We start from the raw sequence: 24,803 nt of genomic DNA, 5'->3' as shown, positions 1-24,803 counted from the left end.
GTCTGAATTTGCACAACTACTTCAAATGCTTCTTGCAAAGGACTAACAGAGAGGTGAAGAGGTGCTGTGGCTTTTTTCCAACTACCTAGGTCACCAGTCCCTTGGCAGGAAGCTACCTGAACGGTATTCCTGCAGTTCAGACATCGTGATCATTCAGAAACCTAAGTGTGATCTATTACAATTAAAAAGTGGAAAAGCTTCTGGCACAAGATCAAGATTGAGAGCAAGCTATGTTGTTTGACGCTTTTCAGTCTTGTGTTTCAATCTATTTTCATTTTCTTCCATTCAGCTACCACTGATCATTTTTAATAATATTACAGTAATATGTAAATGCCCCTGAATCTTTATTAGCATTTTAAGTCCTTTCAACATTTCTGATTCCTCGTCATACATATATATATATATTGACCATTCATACACAAAATACTGACCTAAAGATGGCCATGAAACAAAATGTAACTTTCCTCCTTGCAGAAGTATGTTTTGCATGAGAAAAGAATGACTGAAAATCTCAGCACAGAGTCTGTAGTAAAAAAATGTCTGACTAGCGAAGATCACCCAAGACAAACAGTCTTACATGAATTAGTTCACAGAGACTCTCCCGTAAGCCTGCCTCCCCCTGCCTTCACTGGGCAAAATCACCAAAATGGGCTTACAGCGATCACTCCCTGGGCATGCATACTGTCAGCTGGAATTCAGCCCCGTATCTTTCTATCTGTGCTGACAGAAAGGTTCTGAATCAAAATGAGATTATTTATTGCTTACTTTATTTTAGGCATACAGGACGGGTTTTTTTGAGATACGAAAGATTAATATTTGAAGTCAAAGAGCTAGGTTTATAGAACACAGATTGCCTTATTGATAAAAGGCTACCTTGAATGTAGTTCCAAATATGATACCAAAATACTAAGGTCTGACTTAAATGATCAGTAGCTACATCTTTGATAAAAGTTATGCTGGACTTAGATTGCCCAGACCTTAACTAAATTCTAATGAAAAAATAATCTTCATAACCAGTATGCCACTAAAATGAACACTAAACACTATTCAAATAAAATATGGACAGTAATGAATAATTCAGAAATTGCCATTTGCAATATTAAGTAGAAAAAGTCTATATATACAAACTGGGAGAGTACTTTCCCTCTCCCATCCTTTGCTCATTTGATGAACAGGCAAGTAGCTAAGTAATAGAGGCAATACTCCAGGATTTGAAGATGAAATAAAGCCACTAAGTAGAATTTAGTAACTGAAGTAATAAAACACTGAAAAACCCTTTCTTTAAACAATCTGTGTGTAGATAATTCACTTGAATTTTGAATAATCCTAACACGACCACAATTGTGAGGTCCATCACATGTAAAATAAAACTCAGACCATTAAAGCTCGCAGTTTCTCCTGTTCTCATGAACAAGTTGGAAGAGGGAGGGACACCTTAAGTATAAAACAATAATAAAAAAAGTAAATGATTGGATTAATAATTACTGCCTTGCACACTCTACAGCCAAGAGCCCCAGTCACAAGACTTCACTCTCTCTCATAAGTTATGTGAAAGTTTCCTGTCTGCTTCTTGAAGACATACAAAGTCACTACATCAAACATAAAATCAAAGCAAGTAGACCATTCTTATCTAACTGATACTTTGTCATTTCACACACAACTTGAGGTACCAATTACTACATAGAAATATTAGAATATGTAGCACTTGTAATACACTGTGCCATTTTGATACTGTGAGTAAATTATTTTCCAGAAAAATATCTGACATAGTTCTGTACCAAAAAAAAAGTAATTTCCTAAATGCAGTGCCTGAGACTATACACTTTGGAGAAATGACTGCAGCGTTTCTGAGGTAGCTATATGTCACCAATTACAAATGGTGAATTATTGCTCTTACCTTGTTTGTAAAGATTCTGATTGTTCTGAATTATCTATAGACATGATGAAAAGGTTAATAAACCACATGAGTGAATACTGGTACATTGGCTCAATGTTGGCTAGATCAGCAACAGAGAAAAACAAGATTGACGAATGGATAGCAATAGGACGATAGCCCATACGAGCAGCATCAATCTTCTTTTCTGTCTCTTCAGCTATAGCTTGCTTTTCAGAAATCTCATTAGCCAGAACTTTGGAAGAAGACAGTATCTTGATAGCAGTTTCATCCTCCAAAATATTTCCTTCTGAGGCTGAAAGAACTTCTAAAATCTTGTCTTCTATTTCTTTTAGCTGCCTAAAATAATATACAAGATTTTTCACGTGTGAGAGTTACAGCTGTTTTCCGTTAGCTTCTATAAAACAAGACAACGTGTAGATTCTATTCATGGCATGCAACATACATAACAAAACCTTTTTTTCTTACTGAACATCCTCTTAAATTTCTGAATAAATTATCCACTTTCAGGCTAAAAATGGATGGCAAAGGAAGGAAGTGACAAACCGCTTTGAATACTGCATATTTCGTGCTTTGACCCACAGGGAAAGATACCTTTGTACACTATGAAAATATTTCTGAAACACAACCTGATCAAAATTTGTGAGGATAGCGAATCACATGCCAACATTACGGAAGGGATGCATAAAAACAGAGGACAGGATCAAGAGTCACATTTTGTAATTACACAACCTGCCATTCAGCTCTTTAACATTCTCTCATATTCCCAGAAACAGGACACCATGTCAGAAGAAGAAAGGCCCAACCGGCAGGAACACGAATAAGAGCATGCATCCAAATCAGCCCAAAAACCAAAGAGAAGCCTAAGTTTGGGCCTTCAAAAATAGCACTCTTGAGCTTCCAGTTAAACCAAACAAAACACTGGTCTCTGAAATGTATTTCCCGTGATTGCATTTCCTTTAACTACAACCTGCTTCTACCCCTAGGAAGGGAAGTTATCTTGATACCTTTTATTCTCAGCCCCTTGAAGGATGAGAGCTTGTTTTTCTTCTTCAAGATCTGGCCTTTCTCTTGCAACTACAATTCCAAGCAGCTGATCCTGCATTCCTTCTGAAGTTATCATGAAGTTCAGTAATGTTACCTGTTAGAAGAAATTTTTTTTGAAAGATAGCATAATTACAGTCAGATGCAATTAAAATGCTTCTTCATTTACAAGATGAGGTTTGTATTATGTCACATAATATGCTCAACCAAACTCTGAGACAAACGAAGTCTAGCTGAGGGTTTAAGGTGATGTGTTGGAAAGCTAACTCGAAGATTAACCCAGAAAGCTAACCATAAAGGAGATGGGACAAGAACCTATAGAATTTCCTTCTGTTCCTCAAAATTACACTGAAACTTTGAATATCAGTGCTTCAGGTGATTGGTCCATATAATGTGAATTGGCACATCTACATGCAGGAGGGGTATTGCCCATTTGGTACCTGCATGCATCAAGCAGCCTTCACAGAGAAAGCAGTATTTCTATGAATGGAAGATTCAACTTAATGTACAGATTTTGTAAATAAATTTGATATTGTTTGTTTTCCAGAATTGCTCCAGCTGAACATCCCAGCACAAAGGGGATGCTGGCACAGTATTTTGCAAAAATTAAGATAAAGACCAGGCAGATCACGGTTTACGGTGTTTAGAAGCTTTCCACCCATAACATTTTTGCGGCTTTCATAAAGGAAGTGGTAACATACATGCCAAAGTTGTGCTTCAAACTACGATTGCCTCTGCCATGTATGTTTTCTCTCTTTAATGGCCTCGTTCACATGCAATTTGTGGTGTTATTACAGGGATATTTGTATCCTAGAATTAGGATAGCATCATGTTCTCTTTTTCATGAGAAAATAAGTGACTGGGAAAAAAAATTGTTTAAAAGAATTCCAATCCCATGACATATTTATAATGAATCCAGAAAAACCCACACAGTCCTGCTGAAGAATTGATGAAAACGTACAATATTCTATGTGAGAAAGGGAAGGAACACATTACCAGCAGAAGGCTAGAAAACAGTTTGATGCAGTTTGACTTCAAAACCAAAATAATCTACTTATCGATCATCAAGACTGATGAAAGTACTGGTTTTAATCAATGTAATAGTGACTACAGATTCTCTTTGGGATTTTTTGTTGGGTACAGTTATCAGTGACTTGTGTTTCGGAAGAACATTTGCCTTGAACATAGTGATCAGTGAGAATATGGAATACCTGTGAAGTTACATTGTCTTGATCTGCTTCTGCCACTAATAACACCTGAATTGTGTCCAAATACTTGAGGCTTTTATTCATGAGCTTTGCTTGTAAAGTTAGGAGGGGTAGTATTTTAACTTTCTTAAAATACATCACTAATATTTTTTGTTACAGTAAGCCTCAACTGAAAAAAAAAATGAGAGCAGATTGAATATCACACTGTTCCTTCAGACAGGAATTTTGAGACGAGGTTCAGTTCTATATGACACTAAGAATCAGTAAGATTTCACAAATGGCCCACTTCTTCATGTTATTTAACAACTTCAGTAATGGAAAAACGTAAGGGGGACCTAATGTTTCAGGTGTTCTATAGGCTGCATTTTCCTTCATCAACATAACAGGCCATTACTCGAATCAAAGACCAGTGGTTATCTAAAAGCACGACTGCTCAGCTCCAAGCAAGAAGTTAACATTAACAATAAACAGTTACGACTTAGCTTCCCGTGGGAGCTGCCATGCTCTGGAGGTGGCCTGGCTCAGGCGTTAGAGCCTCAGAGGTCTAGCACTAACTGATGCCTACAGGCTATGTTTCTCCTTGGTCCCTGAGGGACACAGTATTTGCTATGTGTCGACAGGAATAAGTTCACCTTTCCCGCAGCAGTGCAGAAAATCATCTGATTTTTTTTTGGTGGTTTATACAACATTTGATCGATAATTTTAGAAACAAACAAAAAAAAAGCTACTCACTGCAAATACTTATCTATGTAGTGTAGATACATGTGAATCTATGACCTAACGTCACTTTGCAGGCTTCACTAGGTAAGGCACATCAGATTTCAGTATGATACATTAACCACACCAATTAACGTTTTCCCTGGACTCATTTCATTAGCTAGCTCCTGAATAATCCTCGGGACAAATTCACCAATGGATATCAGAACCAGCTTCAGACCAAGGCATTTAGATAGTACTTTTCTGCCTCCTGCTCCCTGTACATGAGCCACCTTACTCAGGTAGCTCAGCAGCCTGTGGTGCAGCTGGCAGTATACCCAGCCATGTCATGAAGCAACTGCTCCTCATTAGAGAAATTAACATTTTATGTCTGACTGCATGGGTGACTAGAGAAGAGTCATCTCTAGAAACTTTATATTCTGAGGGAAGGAAAAAAAGGAACAACATATTGACTGTTGATTGGCAACTAGGAGATTTTAATTGTCTGTTAAATAAACTTTTCCTAGGAAAGAACCTTCATCCAGCTTTTAAATGTATACGTGCTCTAAGAATAAAACTTTTCGATGTTATCTTCCTTTCATATTTTATCCTTTTTCCTGAACATGCAGCTAATTACCTTCTTCGATAAAAGATCAATGTCTAGCTGATTTGATGTGCATTGAAATGAGCAAAAGTTATTCCATTTCATTAATTTTTGTCCATTTTTCCTGTATCACTTCTCCTTCATTGCTGAAACAATGTACTGTTCCATTTTACTATCATAATAGTTTAAAATGTTTTGATTTCAAGGTTTTGTGTATCACTGTGGTCTATGTTTAATGGAAGTGCAAATTTGCAATACTTTTCTATAAACAGTTCTTCAAAGAGAATAGTAACGAGGGAATATATCTCCCAAACAACTCCAAAGACTAACCCACGAATTTTATTCTTCAAAGCAAGAAACTACCTTTTTGTTGTCCTAACATACAAAAATAAGAATAGCTATAGTTACCAAATATATATCTGTAAATATATTTTAGTTATAAAAATGTTTATATTTATATATGTATTTATATATACATTTATACAAATATATTTTAGTTCTAATCAAGGCACAATGCCAGGAATTTCTCAGACTTTTGTCTCTAACTATACTAGAGATAAAAACTGTGAATATGAAAGTGTAATACAGAGTTTGCATGTGAGGTGACTCTGATATTAAGTCCTCGTAAATATTTTTTATTATGAAAGGTGACTAAATAGCATCAGGAGATACAGACTGGGAAGGGTGATAATTAATTAAAGAAATTCTTGGCAGTACGAAAGAATGCAAGGTGAAGCATTAGATATGAGAAATGTCAACACTTCTAAGATGATACCAGTCTTCCAGTAGCATAAAAATACCTCCAATGTTGGCAGGGGAGGAGGAATGAACAAATGCCAGAAATTCTTCCCTGGTTTTAGCCAAGGAACCATTTTAAAATTAAAACAGGAATTGTACATTCATTTTCAAAATTCTTACCTTAACAGATGTTTCAGGAAGATAATGTGGATTTCTTAACTTAGTTGTAATGTAAAAGCGGAATTCAGGAGCATACTCGATAGTGGAGTCCCCAAGGCACATGCATATAATCCCTGACTGCTTAAATGTCTGTTTGAGCAAAAGTGGCTCTAGGATAGGATCAAGTTCTTCTCCAACATTCTCCAGTAGCACTTCAAAATAACGTAAGAATTAGTAGGACTTTATAGGCATTCATAGTACTGATTGTTCTTTACAATATATATGTATAATGGGTATTTACAGTGTGCAAACAGTAAAATCATTAATTGAGCAATATCTAGAGATATGGTTAATGTTTATTAAGAGTGCTCAGCTGACTAAAAACTAAATCAAAGAAATGTACCTTTAATTTATTTTCCTAACATTATGTCAATTTGCAAAAAAAGCAACTAAAAGGCTATCACCATTACTGCTGCCAATGGCTTAGAACAGCAGTTTAAGGCTACCATTTTTAAAAGGGAAGTAGCAAACCAAATGGTACATGCCACAGAAGTCACGGGGGGGTAACTAAGTCTGCTTCAATTTTCACTGTAAGCATATGAGATTGTCAAAATCAAAAAAGAAATAATGGAGAATAAAAAACCCCAAACACTTTCTTTACATGTAGTCCAGTTAGCCACTGAAAAATAGCCGGAGTTGTAGCAATGTGTTTCATTAATTTATTTCTATTTGAGAGTAATAAGACTACTTGCAATAAAGATTCTACAGAGAATACAAGAATTGTGAATGATCACAGCCTAGCAATCTGGTATTTATACTCTTGAAAAGCCAAATAAAACCAGCATTACTTTTTAGAAATAAGAGTATTATAACACGAAAACAAAGAAATGGCAAATCTCATAAAGCAATTAAAAGCTGAACTGAATATTATATTGTGCTGAAGTAACTTATAACCTGGGGTGATTACTTCAATTACTATAGTACTAATTTGATTCAAAACAAGAAAATTTTTTTGCTGTTTTCCTTAACTATGAGGTTTGATACTCACTGGAGCTTCATTTTTTAGCTAATTGTGCCCCCTCCAGGCTCTCCTGTAATTTGCACTTTCATTAGCAATTAACCTACCAGGACTGCCAAACTGAATGCAATTTTCCAGTGTTGTAACAAACTGAGGGTCGCTGAGTTTGATTATATGCAAACTATTGGCTTTTTCCATGTTCTTTATCCATTTATTTGCTTGACCCTGAGGATCTATCATCAGAGGCCATCTTCTTGCATTACTGAAGGGAGAAATACAAACTTTCAGAACGGACATATAAGCTGTTCAAAAGTTTACCTCAAGGTACATCTTAAGGCAATTTATTCCCTTTTTTCATTAAAATAAAAGCATGTCAGTATGAAATCGTAGTAGGGCACATACTCAGGTATAATCTTTGATGAATTTAAGAGTAGTTAGATTAATCTTAAAGTTCTCTGTTTAAAAAAAATAATTACTTTCCAAGAAAGTTCTTAGGATAAGACTCCTTACTTCCTAGAAAGTTTAATCACATTTAGTTTTATAACACTTTCAAAATAAAAATATTTTGAAAAATAAAAGTTTTGAAATTTTAAACAATAAACAGCTTTAATATCGTCATATGCATAAGTGAGCATTTTCAAGTGAAAACCAACAGAATTTTCCACTAAAGAGACATTTTAGAGTTAAAGGGAAATATATAAGCTTTTAATCCTTGAGCAGCAATGGACAAAAGAACTTCTGGATTTTATTTTTGGCGGACTTAGTAACTATTTCACAGATTTTTTTACAGTATTCTCTACCACATGTAGTTACATTACCAAGATATCTAAGACTAGTGACACACTTCAATGGTCAATAACAATTACAGCAATAATCACCTAAATTAAAAAACCCACAAACATCTAAGAAGGCAGAAGTGAGAATTCAAAAATCAATGTGGTCCTAAAAATTTGCATCGAGGGGCCCAGTCAGATCCCAGCTGGTTAGGAGATATAATACAGTCTGCTACTGGAAGGAAAAAAGAGCAGTATCTTTTTTTCCAGGTTTTTTCCTGTTTTTTTCCAGGAAAAAGAAATCTTTCAGACTACTTCTGTGGCCTCTATCATCATTAGAAGTTAGCTTTCGCACAATGACACTGGCAAATTATTTATCATTAATAATTTTTTTAAAATTGAACCTATCTCTCTTGAAAAATTCTGATTCACAAATAAAACACAATGTAAACATGTCTGCATCTGTTTTCTTTTTTTCCTTTAAGATACTGAAAAAGATGAAATGTATGCAATTAAGTAAAACAGTCTCATTTTTGTCTGATCTTCAAATATACCTCTTCTCAGAAAAGGCGATGTTTTATTAAAGCTTTCCATAAATTTTCAACAGAAGGTGATAACCCTTGTATTAGAAAAAGGTACAGAGCAAGTAGTTGTAGATACAGTGTAAGTTCTGAGAGACCGTGCTTAGACAAACTTCGCTCCGGCAGCCTCGCTCCTTGCACACTTCAGTTTCGAAGCTGCTGGCGGGCAAACCTGTGCGACACGTTACAACCCCCTTTCAAGAGAGTCATTTGAAAACAGGCAAAGCACAGTTTAAGAGAGAAAAATCCTTTACATTCTCTGTTACAATCTCTATTCCACAAAGTTCTTACTAGGGACCAAGCATAGTTGTAAGGCCTATTTTGGGCGTGTAAATGTACCACCACACAACAAGAAGCGTGCAGCCCTCAACCCAGGGGTCCAGCCACCCGGACCCGGGTGCAGGTCTGTGAGGCGCAGCTGTGCGATTGGATTATCACTACCGAAAAAATACCAGCTGAGAGAGACTAGATAAGCAAAACTATGCAAGATCTAGAGAGTGAAAACAAGCTGAAAGGGAAGTTGGTTGCTTGGGACTCACAAGAAGTTATGGAACTTTGGAAAGAAGAAAAAAGCAGAGACTTTTTTATTTTTTTGGCAACGGCTGTCAGATCTGGCAGCTGGGCAAGCTGAAGAACCAGTCCCTTCCAAGACGCTGCAGAGACCAGCATCCCCGATTCAGGGTCAGCCCTCTGGCCAGCACAAACTCACCGTGTTCTGGATGCAGCTATGAGGTTTAGCTCAGCAGTGTTAGTCCTATCATGTACGTGGCTTGGTGAAAAGGTAATTCTGAACTCTGAAATCGTGACTGGTCCTGCTTGCAGAATCTCTGCACAGTAAAATGTGCCCAAATAAACGTGATCCCTTAGAACAAGGAGTACATATGGAGGCAGGGAGCACAAGCACCTCAGGTTCTTTGGACTGAAAATGGAGATTGCAGAAGCAAGATAGCAGAGATTTAGGAGCACAAGTTTTGGAAATGTACCATGTGTGGCAGTAGCCTGGGATTATACATGGGATGCTCCAGAGGTCCCTTCTGTGTTACGGATAACCACTTGGGCTTGGGAGTGACCATTCACCAGCTGAAGGCGCATGGCTTTCTTCTCCCTTGTAGAATGATTTAGGAAAACGGGTCATCTGGAAGGGACCCTGTCCAGCCTACCCACGAATGAAGAAAGCTTTCACAGGCAAAATACCTTGAAAGATTCAGGAAATGCATTTGTAACCCACCAGGACAGGGTGGTATCTAAGCAGACATTAAGAAAATTAAAATGTGGGCTTTGTAAAGCTACAAGTATTTGAATAATTTCATAAACACAGACAAGGGCAAATTTGGAAACACGGTAGGTCTAGAGAAGCAAAGAGAAGGTTTGAAATCTCAACATCTGTCAGAGAAGGCAGTAGCATCTCCAGTCTTAGAAGGTGATCTCACAGTAGGTACCAGTGTTCACCAAGGGATCCAAAGCACACTGAAAGAATCGCTGGGCTCCCACATCCCTTGGCGGCTCAGTTGCTTATGAGAACCCAAAAGGAGACCCAAGGGATACAGCCAGGTGATTTAATTTAAGAGTAAGGTGATACAAGGTGACACAGCAGCTACAAACAGTAAACTGAACACAGTAAACTTACACATCAAACACATCCTAAAACAGATTTGCTCATAATAAATTTGCTAATTTTAAAACAGGCATTTAAGATTTGAGAAACCTGCAGTATGTAATTGTTTCCTTAATCACTTCAAAGTTTCATGCAGTTATTATTTTCAGCATATCTTATTTCAGACTTACTGTGTAACAGAAATTAAATACTTAAGACTGAATAACTGAAGAGTGGTTCTCTACAAACAGCCAAACACACATAGCTTTCATCAACAATAAAATAATTCTTCATTGATGGGAATGCATAAGCAGTCACTGTGTACATGTTTGCAAATTATCCTTTAATAGCTCTCTAATTCTGCTTTTTTTAAAAAAAGTTGTTGTTATAAAAAGTTAAGAGTTGCGTTTTATATGGTACCTGGGGTCCTAATATAAAATTAATCTGGCCATAAACTCGTAACTACAGACACAACAGGTATCAACAATTTGAGGTAGATTCTATCTCACATTTCAAAATTAAAAGCTATCATTATTTAGTTTTAAAATGCTAATCATCTTTCCATTAGTTCAAAGAGAATTTTGATCAAAGCTTTATAGAAGTGAAGTGTTAGGATGTACTGCAGAAGTGTTGAATTCATTAACATTTGCCAACTGTTTAGTCTGAGTGATTGAATTTTTAAAGTAATTACTGTATCACTAAGTTACATACAGAATCATAATACCAGCATATATCTTCTGACTTCAATACGCAGCTTTGCTTCCAGAAGTACAATCAATGCCAATTTTTAAAGTCAAATGACAGTACACTGAGGTCCTTTAGCTAGTGCCTTGTTTTTGTCTTATCTGTTTCGTTTTGCACTTTGTCAGCTGTCCAGTTGCCAAAGCTGAAATATTATCCACATATCTATGCTTCCAAAAGGTAACGCTATAACATACAATTTCAGCTACGTGTGCACCTTAACATTCACTCTGCAATAAAAGAAGTATCCATTCACCTGTGCTACACAACATCAGACTCCTCAGAGACCAGAATTTTCATGTAAACAGCAGCAAAAATTAAAGATTTGTATTAGTAAATTTCTGCAGTAGTATACTATAAAAAAGATGCATAAATAAATGTTAGGTACACGTTATCATAGACTTGAAAACTGTTAACCTGGCTATGGAAAAGAATTATAAGAATTATTTATTCATTATTCAGGAAAGAGACCCGACAGACATGAAGTAAACAGTAGCAATCACAAAGAGACAAGCAGTTAATGCAGCGCTGTTCCATAGCCAACTCCGCTTCAGCTGTGCTAAGAACAAAACCTAAAAGCTGAAAGTCAGCAGCAACGCACTAGCAAGCATACTGGGCAGAACCAAGGGGCTCTTTGTTCACGGTCGTAACGAACACAAGGCCAAAGGAAAATCATAACTGCTCGTGCAAGGTCACAAAGCCTAGCCTACTGCGAGCACCCAGCTCTGCGTTTCACACGGCTGTCAGTGCCACACGTATCTCAGGCATCAGCAGGCACGTGAATCTAAAGCTGATCACCAGTGAGCTGGAGATATTTCTAGATGTTAAAACATTAACAGGGTTAGTTCTCATGCTCCACAGTCATACAACTCACTGATGTCTGCACTGACTGTGATACCAGACAGATAGCAGATAGATACCTCTGCCCAGACATAGTTCTAGTGACTGATGAGAGACACAGACATGCATGTATTAGACCACCACGTAAGAATGTAGAATCATCTTAAAAGCGGAAGGCAATAATATCAGAGTCAGAATTCATGGATCCATGTTTTCTGTCTATGAGGAATTTTGCGATTTCAGAATTTGTTTTGCTTTCCAAATAAGAATGAGAGTATCTTTAAATATGCAGAACTTAAAAAATGTTTTCAATCAAACAATGTGTTACTAGAGAAAGTCAAACTATTTTATGTGGATGTAGCTTAAGATAATTACACAAGGGAAAATTTAAAAACAAAAAAGGGATTTCAAAATGAAAAATAAATTCTTCTTTCCTTATCAGAACTTTCTTCAACTTGTGATAAGACTATTGTCATACTAACTACATTATTTTAATGTAAGGAAGCTAGAATTGCAACTGCTAAGCTTTTAACTATAAATAGAATTCAGAAAATTCCAGCATTCCAAACATGTAATCAAGTTTTCTGCTATAAATTAACATTTTACTTTTTTTTTTTTTTCTTAAAGTTCTTTGAGGACTGGACTAGATGCAAAGACGACTTTGTGGTGCCCCGCTCATAATGCCTGCTAAAGAGGTCCCTACACTAACCCAAACCCCAAAGCTCCCTGCTTTTGTCTAGAAATATGCCAGGCTGTCCTGCTCCAGAAGGGACCTAGGAATGAGTGGTCTGTATAAAGTATTGATAGCTAGGGGAATGAGTCCCTGAAAAAACCAGACTCCAAGTTAACAGTACAGATACACCTTTTCACCTTTCATCAAATATCTAACCCCATATCTAACCATCACATGCCAGAAGTGATGTGAAAGCACACATTTCTGAAATCAGAGGTTACTGCACGACAGGCCTCTCCCACCGCTGCTTGCTGAAGCCGTTTAGAAGTACACAGAACAAGAAGTTCTTTAGAAGTACACAGAACAAACGGCAAGAAGAGGAAGAAAGTGGCAGGAGCGTACGGTGGGGATCATCCTCTGTAAGAAGGGAGACTAGAAATTCTCTCCTTTCTAGCTTTTTGCACCTCCCTTACTGCCTTCATTAGAAGATATACACAGGTCTTTTTTTGTTGTTTTGTTACTGTGTCCTAGCAAAATAAAAGATTCAGCTCATCAGTGTACAAACCAATACTTCCAAAATGTCAGGGCTTTACATGCTAAGTATGTTACAAGCCTGAATATTAAAATCTCCTACCAGCTGGCAACATAAACTGGGAAACTGTTTATAGAGAAGTAATCAAGACATCATCCATAGTATTTCCAGTGCCATCTTAGGGAAAAAGTGTGGCCCTCATAGAAAAATTAGCAAAATAATCTTCAGTACCTCTGCAGAAACACCTCTTGGTAGCAACTGATGCCAGCATATTTGTTAAAAATTGAAGAGCTTTTAGCTTTTTAAAAGGAGAATTACTTCCATAACTGTTGATTATACTGCAAGAATAGTACTCAAACTTCTACTCCTGAAGCATTTTAGGATGTCTTAAACTGAGCAGTGTGTAGCATGTTCAGGAGAAAAAAAGGAGGGGACAGGGGAGAAGGTATCATTATAGGAATCCATAGGAGTTAAAAAGGAGAGAAGTGAATTCACAGATTTAAAAACTTTACATTATAAAAAGTATTATTAGTATTTATCATAAATGTAAACATTACAGTCATTTTATAACTCCGGTTGTTAAACTGGATATACAGTACAAAACTGTCACCAAAGAAACAACTGAAAAGCATGTTGTAAGAAGCTATTTAATTAAAATTATTCAGTGTGTATATATATATATAAACACATGCATAGATATATATATAGCTATATATTTACTTACGAGATAATGATGCCATTATCAATAGAAAACATGTCAGAAGGTAGTCCAGCAATATTCCAAGCTCTGATCTCCACTAGGTCTCCCAGAGTATTTGTTAAGGAAAAATCATCAGAACAAGGAATGTCTTTTGTTTTACATAGCAATGCCCACTCTTTAGTTTGCATCTAGATAAGAAGTAAAAAAAAAAGTATTAACTGAAGTCTGCCTATTCACAAAATTTTCAAACAACTAAAACATTTTTCAACCTATTTTCCTTAACAGTTGCTACATACAAGATCACTGTATCGTCAAATGGAAAGAAACTCATCCTTCCGTATAAAATGTCTAAAAACGTCTCTAAAAATGCCTTCATATACAATTCCTATACATGAAATATACATTTATTTGTATATAACTGGTATCAGAGCCTTGGTATGATTTTATTTACCATTTTAGCAGTAGTCTTCTATACTGTAAAATGAGTGTAGAAGAAATGCACATATTCTAACAACAACAAAAAAATAATGAAAATCTTCATTATTTAACTCTCAGGGCACACATGATGAGTATCTGTCCGCACTTCACCAAACTTAACAACTTAACGATCATTTAGAGTGGCTTTTCACTTCTCTGTATCATCTAACTCACTACAGTTGTGTAAACTATACAGGTTTGTATAATAATGAAGACCCAAACTTTAAATATGTAAACCAAAAAGCATATTCCACTAGGAAGAATGCTTCTAAAGAACAAAACTGTATAGAAATAGCATGTTCGTAAGAAGGGCACAATCTTCTATGAAAGCTATGTGTAAGGTCAAAGAAATATGCTGTGGTATTCTAAACTAAAAATGAGCTGGCAAAGGCTCAAGCCACAAAACTCAGAAATGTGGTGTTTAAGGAAATGGTCCCAGAGCTGGACACATCCACAGAGTGCTGAATGAAGGGTTCATCGATTTGCATAAAGCAAAGCTGATATTCCAAAAGATGTTGTAACAACTTCTCCTATGAAAACTGCAGGGGGAAATAACCCCAACACAGCAGCAGGTGAAATGAAGAACTGCACAAACGTGGTTATGCTATCCAGCAGTTTCTGAAAAAGATACCTAACGCACGCGTCTGCACAATCATGAGCGTCAGGACAAGCAACCGTGAAGCCACTGCATGTTCATTTTTAGTGAATATCATGCAGATGTCTCTGCCTTTTAGGAATATCATCCGCACCTCTATCTACACTTCCCTGGAACACAGTTCAGGACCCCTTAACATGTTTCACCAAAAGTACCCCCACCTACCCAAACGCATTATACACAATGCAGGTTATAAGCATAACAGAGAACGCTCTCAAAATTATGTTATTCAGAATTGTAAAAAATGCAGACTATCTATTTACACTATAAACAATCACACTACAAACTCTCACTCTGTAAAGTTTTAAAATAGTAACATCACAACATTGACACTATGAAGAAAATAATTGCTTGAAAGAACAGTACAAAAATTTTCTAAAGCAAAATGGACAGAGGATGTACATTGAGGGAAAAGTGGAAATAAGGATTATATCAAATTCTATGTTCAAATGAGGTACATTTTTTTTCTCTTTCTCAATTTTTAGCCATTTTTGATACCCTGGACCTGATTTTCAAAAGAAATCAGCATTGATTTCTTCAGCTGCATTCAGCGGCAGGTTTTGGTCTGCTGTGTTATTGAGCTGCTAGATCTTTTCTCTCTTTTTGTACAGAATTACTCCACTTTCAGAACTGGCTTAATGGTGCTGCTGCTGAAATAGTAGCTAATTTGTTTTTTCTTTTGAAGTTAAGGAGAACTCAGCCACTGAATGGAAGAGGAGTAACTAGAGCCATGAGGTATAAAATTACCAGCAATTGCTTTAGAGAAGGAAAGTAACCAAAGGACTCCATGCTTTACACAGAAGTACTTTACAGTAAAATGAATTTTTTTCCCCCAAGAGTCTTACAGACAAAACTCAAAATCCTACAATACAGCTTCAGTTCCACTTACAAATCCTATTAAAACATATTTTTTTAAATATGAACTGTACATGAGAAAGAAAAAATACTAAAATCTAGATTATTACAAAACACGGGGACAAAAATGACTGTATGTATTACTTGTCTGTAGCTGGATGTGAAGGCTCCTAGGTAAGCCACAATTCCCGATGAAATAAGTACATCCCCGGTCAGAGTGACGTACTGCCTTCCCAGCTCCAAAGCAGTCTCATGCCAGCGAGATTTCTCCCCCCCAAGGCCACCAATCAACCGTTCTGCTCGCTGTAGCTTCTTGCTGCACAAGTCAACCTCAGAATAAAAAACCAAGGTTGATTATATTACATGATCACTTTAAAGACATTTTACAAATATTAAAGCATTCAAGGATTACTTTCCTGTGCAGATGTTTTCTTAAGTAATTTCACCAAATAGAAATAAAATACCTTCTTATTATAATGGAAATGTTTGAAGAACAAAAGCAATCTCAGTACCAGCACAGTAAACTATTCAGTTACATTTTCATCCAAATAAAGGAGTATGGACCAGGACAAAACACGCCATTCAAAACAGCTCTGTCTGCGACATGGGATATATTAATAGTCAAGGAAATTATCTACATGTCATAAGACAAACAAAACGCCTTAAAGAGATCAGTGTCTCATGAAAGTAGGTACATTCTTTTCTGCAAAAAACATCCTTATGAATACATAATCTGCATGTCTATTGTCAGCCATCTTTCCAGGCATGTTTATAATCTAACAAAAAAAATATGATTTAACAGGAATTTAATCCAGCTCTGTTAGGATCCTTTACTATCTAGTAGAGACACATTTCAGCCATGGGATAGGGGGAAAATGATGCCAACTCCTGCTGCTGCTACAATCCTCCCTCTCTCCTGGTAACCATAGCAGCCAATTTACACCACAGTAACAAACTGCCTGTGTAATTTATCCCTCCTTTCTACTTCCAAACCATATCAGGATGCAGAAGAAACACATAAAGAGCTGACTTTAACTACAGACAAGAATTACGACTCCATTTCTAATTCAGATACTATTTTTGTAAAAAAAAAAAAAAAACTCAAGATGATGTACTGCAAATCTTAAAAAACAACCAAACTGAACAAAACCAAAAAAACCCCACCTTCTCAGCGTTGCCTCTTTCTGCACACATAACAGCTATTCAGCAGTCAGAACAGAGTTCACCAAAAACATTTTCAAAATTGCATTAGCACAGGAGGCATCAATAAACTTTCAAAACTTTACATGTACTGACTTGCAAGTTTATAGATGAATCAAACTCTTAGTACAATCATTGAAAATTTATCACCTTACAAGAAATCAGGTACGAGCGAGGATGTAGGAGACGGATATCAGTTGATAAATCCTTAACATCTACATTTTCTATTACTTTAAAGCATTTATTCCCCATGCTCTCGTCATTTATAACTTCAAAACCATTACATTAAAATAAAAACTGGTTATCTGAAAGTACAGATTGTCAAACATATTGACAGTTAAAAGGAAAAATACCATTTGACAAAGCGGAAAATTTTAAATAACTTTTCTGGTATCTGTAGAACAATGGTTCTTCTTTTGCATCATATACCTGATTTTCCAAGTCAGCCTTCTCTTGTTTCTTGGATTCCAGCGTCTGCTGGAGTACAGACAATTTATCTTGAACCTCCCTCAGGTCTGCTTGTTTCTTTCTTAGGTCATCCATAGCAATCTTTAATTTTCCTTCAGCTTGATTCAGCTTTAGCTTTTTGGGTGCAACATCTTTTGTCACTCTAAATGAAGTCAAAGAAATTAAACATCTGAAAGATAAACACTTACTCTACGGTTACTATTAAAAAATGAACATAGGAAAGGTGAAGCAAAACCTAGCAACTTAGTAACTCATGCAATATTTCATTTCATAATTTGATGAAATCTTAAGACAATTGTTTTTTACTTAATCACTTGTTTCGGTGCTGATACTGATTTATGCAGTTTCTGCACATTTTTCTGTAGTAACAGGTAACGATTAAAAGCAAAAAGGGTTATGCTTCTGAACTGTGCCCCATTTGATCACAATTGAGAATCCATAATGGATTTGTGCCATTAGAAACACACAAATAATCATATACATTAAGTAACATACATACAGCCAGCTGTGTACACAAAATAAATCAAAGCTTTTCACACCCAAGGACCTATTTTCTAGTTTTGAGGGGAGAGATTTTTGTGAGGGGAATATTGCAAGTAATACGTAACTGGAAGCATATTGCTCATCTTTCCAAAAACAAGCAAGAAAATATGCTAGAATGTCCCTGTATCATCTGAAAGAGAATTTCAGAAGTATTAGCCTCGTAATTAATTCCCTCTTGTACTGCTCGAAGTTGCAGATCTCCTTTAAAGTCCACCTTTTTAGTTAATTTTCTCTCTAACATTGTTACTTGTAATGTTGATAGTTGTTCTCAATTAATTACTAATCTTTTAGTCAAGTAACAAAATGTCCTCTCAAATGAAGGCACGCACGACCTACCGTGACTGAACCTTCAACTTGCAAGTTGACCTTAGTCCCCAGTGCTGACGTACTGTTAAATGTGAGTTCCAGGTGTTTCAAATTAGGAAATACCATAAAAAAGCAGCACACTTTTTCAGTGCATCAAATATAATGTTTAACAAAAAACATCCTTTGGGCTTGATACAGTTAACAGAAACTTCCAAAGACTTATCAGTAACGCCTCTATTTAGTGCAACACTCGAAGGAAGTGAACTTTATTTGCTAACTGAACAGATTGTTGCCCCCATGCCTTCTTAAAAAATTCAGAACTGAAAATAAGGCTCTACATCTTAACAACAGGTACCTTGCAGGAACAAACCCTTTACGGCTGCTTGTTTGCACAAATTTCCCATTAGTAAGAAATAATTTCACATCTCTTTTGGTTTAAAAATAAACTGGTATCTTTAATCACATTTTTTTTTAATATATATACATACTTACTTATCATAAAACTCCATGGCTATGACCCATTCGCACAGACCTTCTGCTGCCGTGGAAGCATTTCGAATCTTGTCTGGTACAAACTCAGGATTTGTAAGATACTGTTTTCTTATGGTAGCCATGTAAGCTGGGGGAATGTTGTCCCTGTCATATTCATGTAGAGACTGAAGAAATCTTATATCCCCCAGAAGTCTCTTAGCAGGACCCCAGAAATCCTCAGTTTTTCTTCCAGAACCTGTTGGATCTGGAATCCTATCTGCTTTGATGCCTTTAAGGATGCATATAGCTTCCATTACAAGCTTGACACCAGCAGGAGGACTCTTCATGGACTTAATCACTGTAATATCCTTTAAAAATAATCAGAAACCCCCACTTTTAGAGCTCTGAAAATAGGCAGATTAATTCTTCTATTATCACAGAAATAACTCTTTTTATGTCAAAATAATACATCTCCATATAATTTGTTATTCTTATACTTGACAATTTTAATACAGTATGATCTCAAGTTCATAGCACAAGCCTGCATATTGATTCTATTTTTGCAAAATTTTTATTTCTTTTTTTCTGTTCTTTCCAGTCCTTTCTTTAAGGTCCTATGCAGGTTAAACTAACACTCACATCTAAACAAAAATATCTGAAACCTAGTCAATAATCAGTTTGGATGAGACAAAAAGTTCTTATCTGTAACTCATTCTTAGCTGTATTTTTCTGCTCCTAATTCAGTAGAGGCTTTGCACCTCAGTCACAGCGTTCAGGTGTTCCAGCGTCCTGCTCTACCCTTCCGCTCAGCCTCTAACATGGTACTTCCAAGCTTACAGGGCCGTATCAGTAGTGGATTAGCAGATTTAAGATAACAAGGTAAAAACTACCTTCAATCCAGAACTAAAGATGTATGCTTTCCAAGTACAGAAAATAAATTAATTAGTATTCTGGTTAGTTACTAAGCTCTCTATCAAGCTGAATGAGGGAAGAGGCAGCTAAAAGGAAGCAAACTACTGGGTAAGAGATACTGACATTGTAATAGCAGGAAATGTATAAGCAAAGTTTTAACAACAAATATAGAATAGTAACATAAAATAATGAAATGCTTCTACGCATCTATGTAAAACTAATCAAGCAGAAGGTTTGTAAACTAAAGATTTATGGAAAATAATCTCTCTTCCTCTTCCCAAAGAGTAACTCTGCATGGAAATTCAAATATTCTAAGAGCTTTCCTCAGAATACGTACTCTCGATGAATTAAAGAATTTCTACATTCTCATGTTTATTTTGCCAACAAGTGTTAGAACCTGAGAGCTTGAAAGCTTTAGAAGATCTTGTTTTCAGCAACAGTAGCTGGAGCATATAGTCAGTCCCAGCCTCACTCCTGCAACCCAGGAGACTTCCTTTCATCCCACCAAGAGCAAAACATTATCCAGGCAAAGAACACCTGACTAGCCATAAAACCGAAGGTGACTGCTACACGGTCCTACTCTTACGGAGATGGTCCCTTAACGTGGGGAGACACAGAATTTCAACCTCAGTTTCTAGACTCTGAAAGACTCGATCTAAAAACTAACTACACTAGCGACAAGCTGGCAGGTTCTGAATAAGGAAGTAAAAATGCATACATCTTCTAACTTTTGAATTGTTGAGTCAAAATATTTTTATAGCTGAATTTTGAAATGTCTAGACTAGTATTTGATTTTGTAGTTCACAAAAATTCAGCATTACACCTTTTTCACTAGAAAATAAAGACAGAATAACATTTTGGTTTTTAAAACGGAAAGATTTCAAGAAGTTTCTAAATTATAAAACCGTGTAAGTATAGCATAAAATCTGAAAAGGCAGATATTCCGTGCTTTTGTGGATCAGAATACCTCTCCAGTGCGTAAAGATGCATTGTTAGCCATACCTGTGCTGTGAGTGTGTCAAGGGCAGCCAGAGCACTTTCTAAACGAGGCATGGCTTGTGCTAAGTCAGCATCACACTCATCTTTGATAGCTTTTGCAGCCATAGCCTGTTCATTTGCCACAGCTTCATCAGCTTTCACGACTTTTTCAGTTTTGGCTACTTCCAAAGATTCTTTTTGAATTACAACCATCATCTCATCAACCTGCTTGCTAGCTTCCCGTAACTGAGGTTGCAGAGCCTCCAGCTCAGACTGCATCAAGGCTATTTGAGATGTAGCAGAGTTCAGTTTCTCCAAGCCAACTTCGTATCTTCTTTTCATTTTCATGACCTTACTGTAAATAAATAGTACTTTATTATAAACATATGTTATCAGTACTTGAATGCTTAATTCATTGGGATCCATTCTTCAAATTTCTCACCGCTCTGAATAATCCAATGCTCTGCCATTCTTGTCTGATTTGCTCAACAATTAATAAACATACCTCGAATTACATGAGCCATATACCCTGAACTATTCTATCATGTATACTCAGAGATTGGGATATAAATAAATAAGTGGTCACTTACAGTTAAATAAGTGTTTGTTTAGCTTCTTGTTAGCAGGAGCTACAAAATCAAGACGGCACAATAGTAACAGACAAGAAAAGGAGAGGGAGGAGGTGGGGATACACTCATGAAGATTATTAGCTGAGGTGAGGCTTAAATAGGATTAATGTAATTGGGAAAAATAATTTTAGCAGCAGAATGTGGATGGCTCTGGGGACAGCCAAGAGTGTCAGAATCAGGACATTGAAAAGACATTGGATCACTACGTTCAAAACTCTATTCCTTTACTCCTGGCATTTCTTGCCGCAGGCAGTGTTTCACACAGCCTGTTGATCAAATTAAGCACTTGTCTTAACTGTTACGTAGTACCTTATCAATGAGGAGAGGAAAGAAAAAAGAACTTTCCCTCCCCAGCCATGAGAACAGAACAGACACAGATGTGCACAAGCATACAGAGGTCCTTTCTGCACAGGGACAGCTGAATCGTGCCAGCAAGCCAACGACACCCAGCAATCTGGAAGCTGGTTTCCCAGAAGTCATCTTCCCTGCATCCTCCAGAGAACCACAGAGAAAGCAGGCTGCATCAATTACTCTGGTAGCATAATATAGATAAACAACATGTAGCAACATCACCAGGGATGTTAGAAGTGGCCTAATGTATATTTTGAGAGCATCATCAGACCTTTTGTCCAATAAAGAAGCATGTGTCCCAAGAGTACATTTTAACCATCCACCATTCTGTCAATTTAAATTAACTAAAAACAATTCACTTGTTTTGTTCAGATTAGCTATAAGAAATAGAAATTAGTATTTTTGAGGAACTTGAGTTCCTCTAGAAAAGGTCACATTATAAATCCTTACATGCGTTTCTTTTCAAGTAGACTTTTAAAAGTGGAGATCAATTCCAAGTATGAAGTAGGTGTAACATAGTTGTGTCTTTGAAGCTCTGCACGGTATAAGTCTGATAAAGCAATGGTAGATGTATGAAAGCTTTTACACATTTCAATACACCCACTCCGAGTTTCTTCTGACATTTCAACATCTTCCAAGAAGCGAGAAGCAACAGCTTCTAATGCATCTTCTGGCCATGTCTAAAACAAATTCATAAATACCTTTCTCTTACTCAGTACTTCACACTCATAAATCTCAAAACATTTTTCAAAAAGGTACATTTACGCCATTTCATATATAAAGTTAGTGAGGCACAGAGAAATGACTTCATGATGAAAAAGATCATCAAATAGGACAATAATAGAACTGGAAAGGACAGAACTACTTAGGGATTCAGTTCAGTCCCACTGTCTTATTTCATCCAATGGAAACACTTACTAAAAGGAAAATTTCGGATTTTCATTATGTCCATATGTGTGTGTAACTGTCCATGCTCTTCATTTTCAAAATAACCATTAAAGATACAGTACTACATTTTAAAACTTGATGAAATTTAAGTTCTTCAGATTCTCTGTATGATTACATTCTACATCTTAAATATTCTAAGGTCTTTTGCATATAACAGATAGAATAGTTTTATGCAGAGTAGTGGGGAAAAAATCTGCTATTCTGCATGAAAACATGTCTGTATTTTTGACAGGTATTTCAGTTTCAAACCTTTTTGGCACCCTAGATTCTGGTAGTCCTGGTAATAGAAAAAAAACCATTACATATTTAAATTTGCCATGTCCACAGTGCTATGTTCATTCAGTTATACTCTTATACCGCAAACAGACAGTTATTTTCTTGATGATTTTGTATTCAGCCTATACCGGCCTTTATTACAGTAAGAACGATTCTAATTGTGTAAACAATTTTAAACATGAGACTAAGAAAATACAAGATATTTTTCACTGCCAGCTTCAGCAAAAAAAATTACTTGCTACAAAAAGCACTGAAGTTAGGTTTCCATTGCATTTCTGTTAGAATAACAAGTCCAACAAGAGTTTTGGGTTTACCTGAAACCAGTCCAGCGTGCAGCAGCTGACAAGAGCTGGAAACTGACGAAGGCGGTTACGGAAAGCATCTCCGATGGGACTCATGGCCACTACTATATGAAGCTGATCTCGACAGCGATCAACGAACATGTTAAAAAGAGCAGCAGGACTGCCATCTGTCTGTTTTGTCCTGCTCTGTCGGCAATCTACTTGACGCATTTGTTCACAAATTTCTTGTTTCTCATCTACTGCAAAGAGGTTTGGCACTTCACCTGCATTTAGTAAGTTGTTAATGTCTTCTAAGAATGATTCCTTTTTAATCTGTGTATCTGTGAACAAGAAAACTCCCTGCCTTTCCCCTTCAGTAGATTTTCTTAGTATGGCTTTTAAGTCTTTATGCCACTCATTGACACCGTAACTTTTAGTTATTTCAACCTGAAAAAGGCTGTATTCAGCCATATGGGCTGCTAATCGAGTAAGAGATTGTCGACCACTACCTCCAACACCAACAAGGAGGGCATGGCTGCGAGGCTGTTTCAGAATACGGGAAATCCTACAAATATGCTCTATAGCGAATCGGAACAAGACAAGCTGCATTGGCTTTTTGCTTATGTTATTAAATTCTTCAAGGTGACTCTCTACAACTAATCTCAATTGATCCACATCTCTAATCTCCCTGTATTTAGTGTCCTCTCTCTTAGGGTCATGAAAATCACAAAACATTAAGCTACGCAAATCATCTTCTTCCACTCTGCCATCATTGTTGAAGTCCAGATTCTGGAAGAGTTCATGAAAGTCTTCATGCAAGTGATTTTTCACTACTTCCTGGATAAATCCAACAAGCCAAGCTCGGTCAGGATTATCCACCAAGCGATCATAATACACTCTAAGAACCTGCATAATAAAAATGTAGTTCTTTTAATAGTTGTTTCTGCTCCTGCTCCTGAATGTATACTTCTTTTAAACAAGATAAAACAAATACAGTTCTGAAAAAGGCTTCAAAATATAAATTATCTTAAACTTCACTTCACAGAAAAAAACAAAACAGACATTTAGAATTAATTCAAAAAGCTGAGCCGAGTAATATTACTTCTGAAGTAAAGTGAAAATTCATACAGAAATACATACACACACATATATAGATACATATTTATAAACATCACTACATAAATGCATTAAAAGGCTGCTGCAAAGAGGAAGGGAACGTGTTGGTCTTTGCACTACACCCAGATAGGACAAGTGACGGGTTTATATTTCAAGAAAGAGGACTGCAGCTGGAACAACATAGTGAAGAACACGAACAGATTCCCTTGAAGTATGAACACCCCTTCATCCTTAGAGAACTGTAAGAAATTTTTAGAAAAAAACACTTCAAAAGTTACTGCAGTTCCTTTCTTTATGTGATCCTGCTTTGGGGAAGGATGATGGGCTAGATGATCACCAAGAAAGAGGAGGGGAAAAAAAAGAAAAAGAAAAAGATAGGGACCAAACTTTAAATCACTCAAAATTTCCAGTGACCCAGGACTACTTGCTGTTCTTCTCACTGTTCATTTAGGTTTTTTTGAAGGAAGGAGAGAAGAAATGGAAAGGACTGTATATGCATTCAAAGCAGCAGAGACTACATAATCACATGAAAGTGAAGGTAT

General features: G+C 36.5%; 1 protein-coding gene across 1 annotated transcript in view; it reads right to left on the bottom strand.

Annotated features, from left to right (window-relative positions):
* The window catches only part of DNAH7 (dynein axonemal heavy chain 7), a 111,788-nt gene that overhangs the window by 22,422 nt on the left and 64,563 nt on the right, over positions 1-24,803 (bottom strand). Inside the window, exons 40-50 of the mRNA XM_056350144.1 lie at positions 23,179-24,051; positions 22,091-22,320; positions 20,685-21,015; positions 18,792-19,138; positions 17,412-17,592; positions 15,927-16,112; positions 13,820-13,983; positions 7,469-7,623; positions 6,365-6,555; positions 2,902-3,035; positions 1,898-2,233 (exon numbers count right to left, since the gene is read on the bottom strand). Of these exons, the coding sequence (XP_056206119.1) occupies positions 1,898-2,233; positions 2,902-3,035; positions 6,365-6,555; positions 7,469-7,623; positions 13,820-13,983; positions 15,927-16,112; positions 17,412-17,592; positions 18,792-19,138; positions 20,685-21,015; positions 22,091-22,320; positions 23,179-24,051 (3,128 nt within the window). The remainder of the gene's footprint in view (positions 1-1,897; positions 2,234-2,901; positions 3,036-6,364; positions 6,556-7,468; positions 7,624-13,819; positions 13,984-15,926; positions 16,113-17,411; positions 17,593-18,791; positions 19,139-20,684; positions 21,016-22,090; positions 22,321-23,178; positions 24,052-24,803) is intronic.

This window comes from Falco biarmicus, chromosome 8 (assembly GCF_023638135.1).
Source record: "Falco biarmicus isolate bFalBia1 chromosome 8, bFalBia1.pri, whole genome shotgun sequence".
In the NCBI taxonomy this organism is placed as follows: Eukaryota; Metazoa; Chordata; class Aves; order Falconiformes; family Falconidae; genus Falco; species Falco biarmicus.
This window is presented reverse-complemented; position numbering and strand designations above follow the sequence as displayed.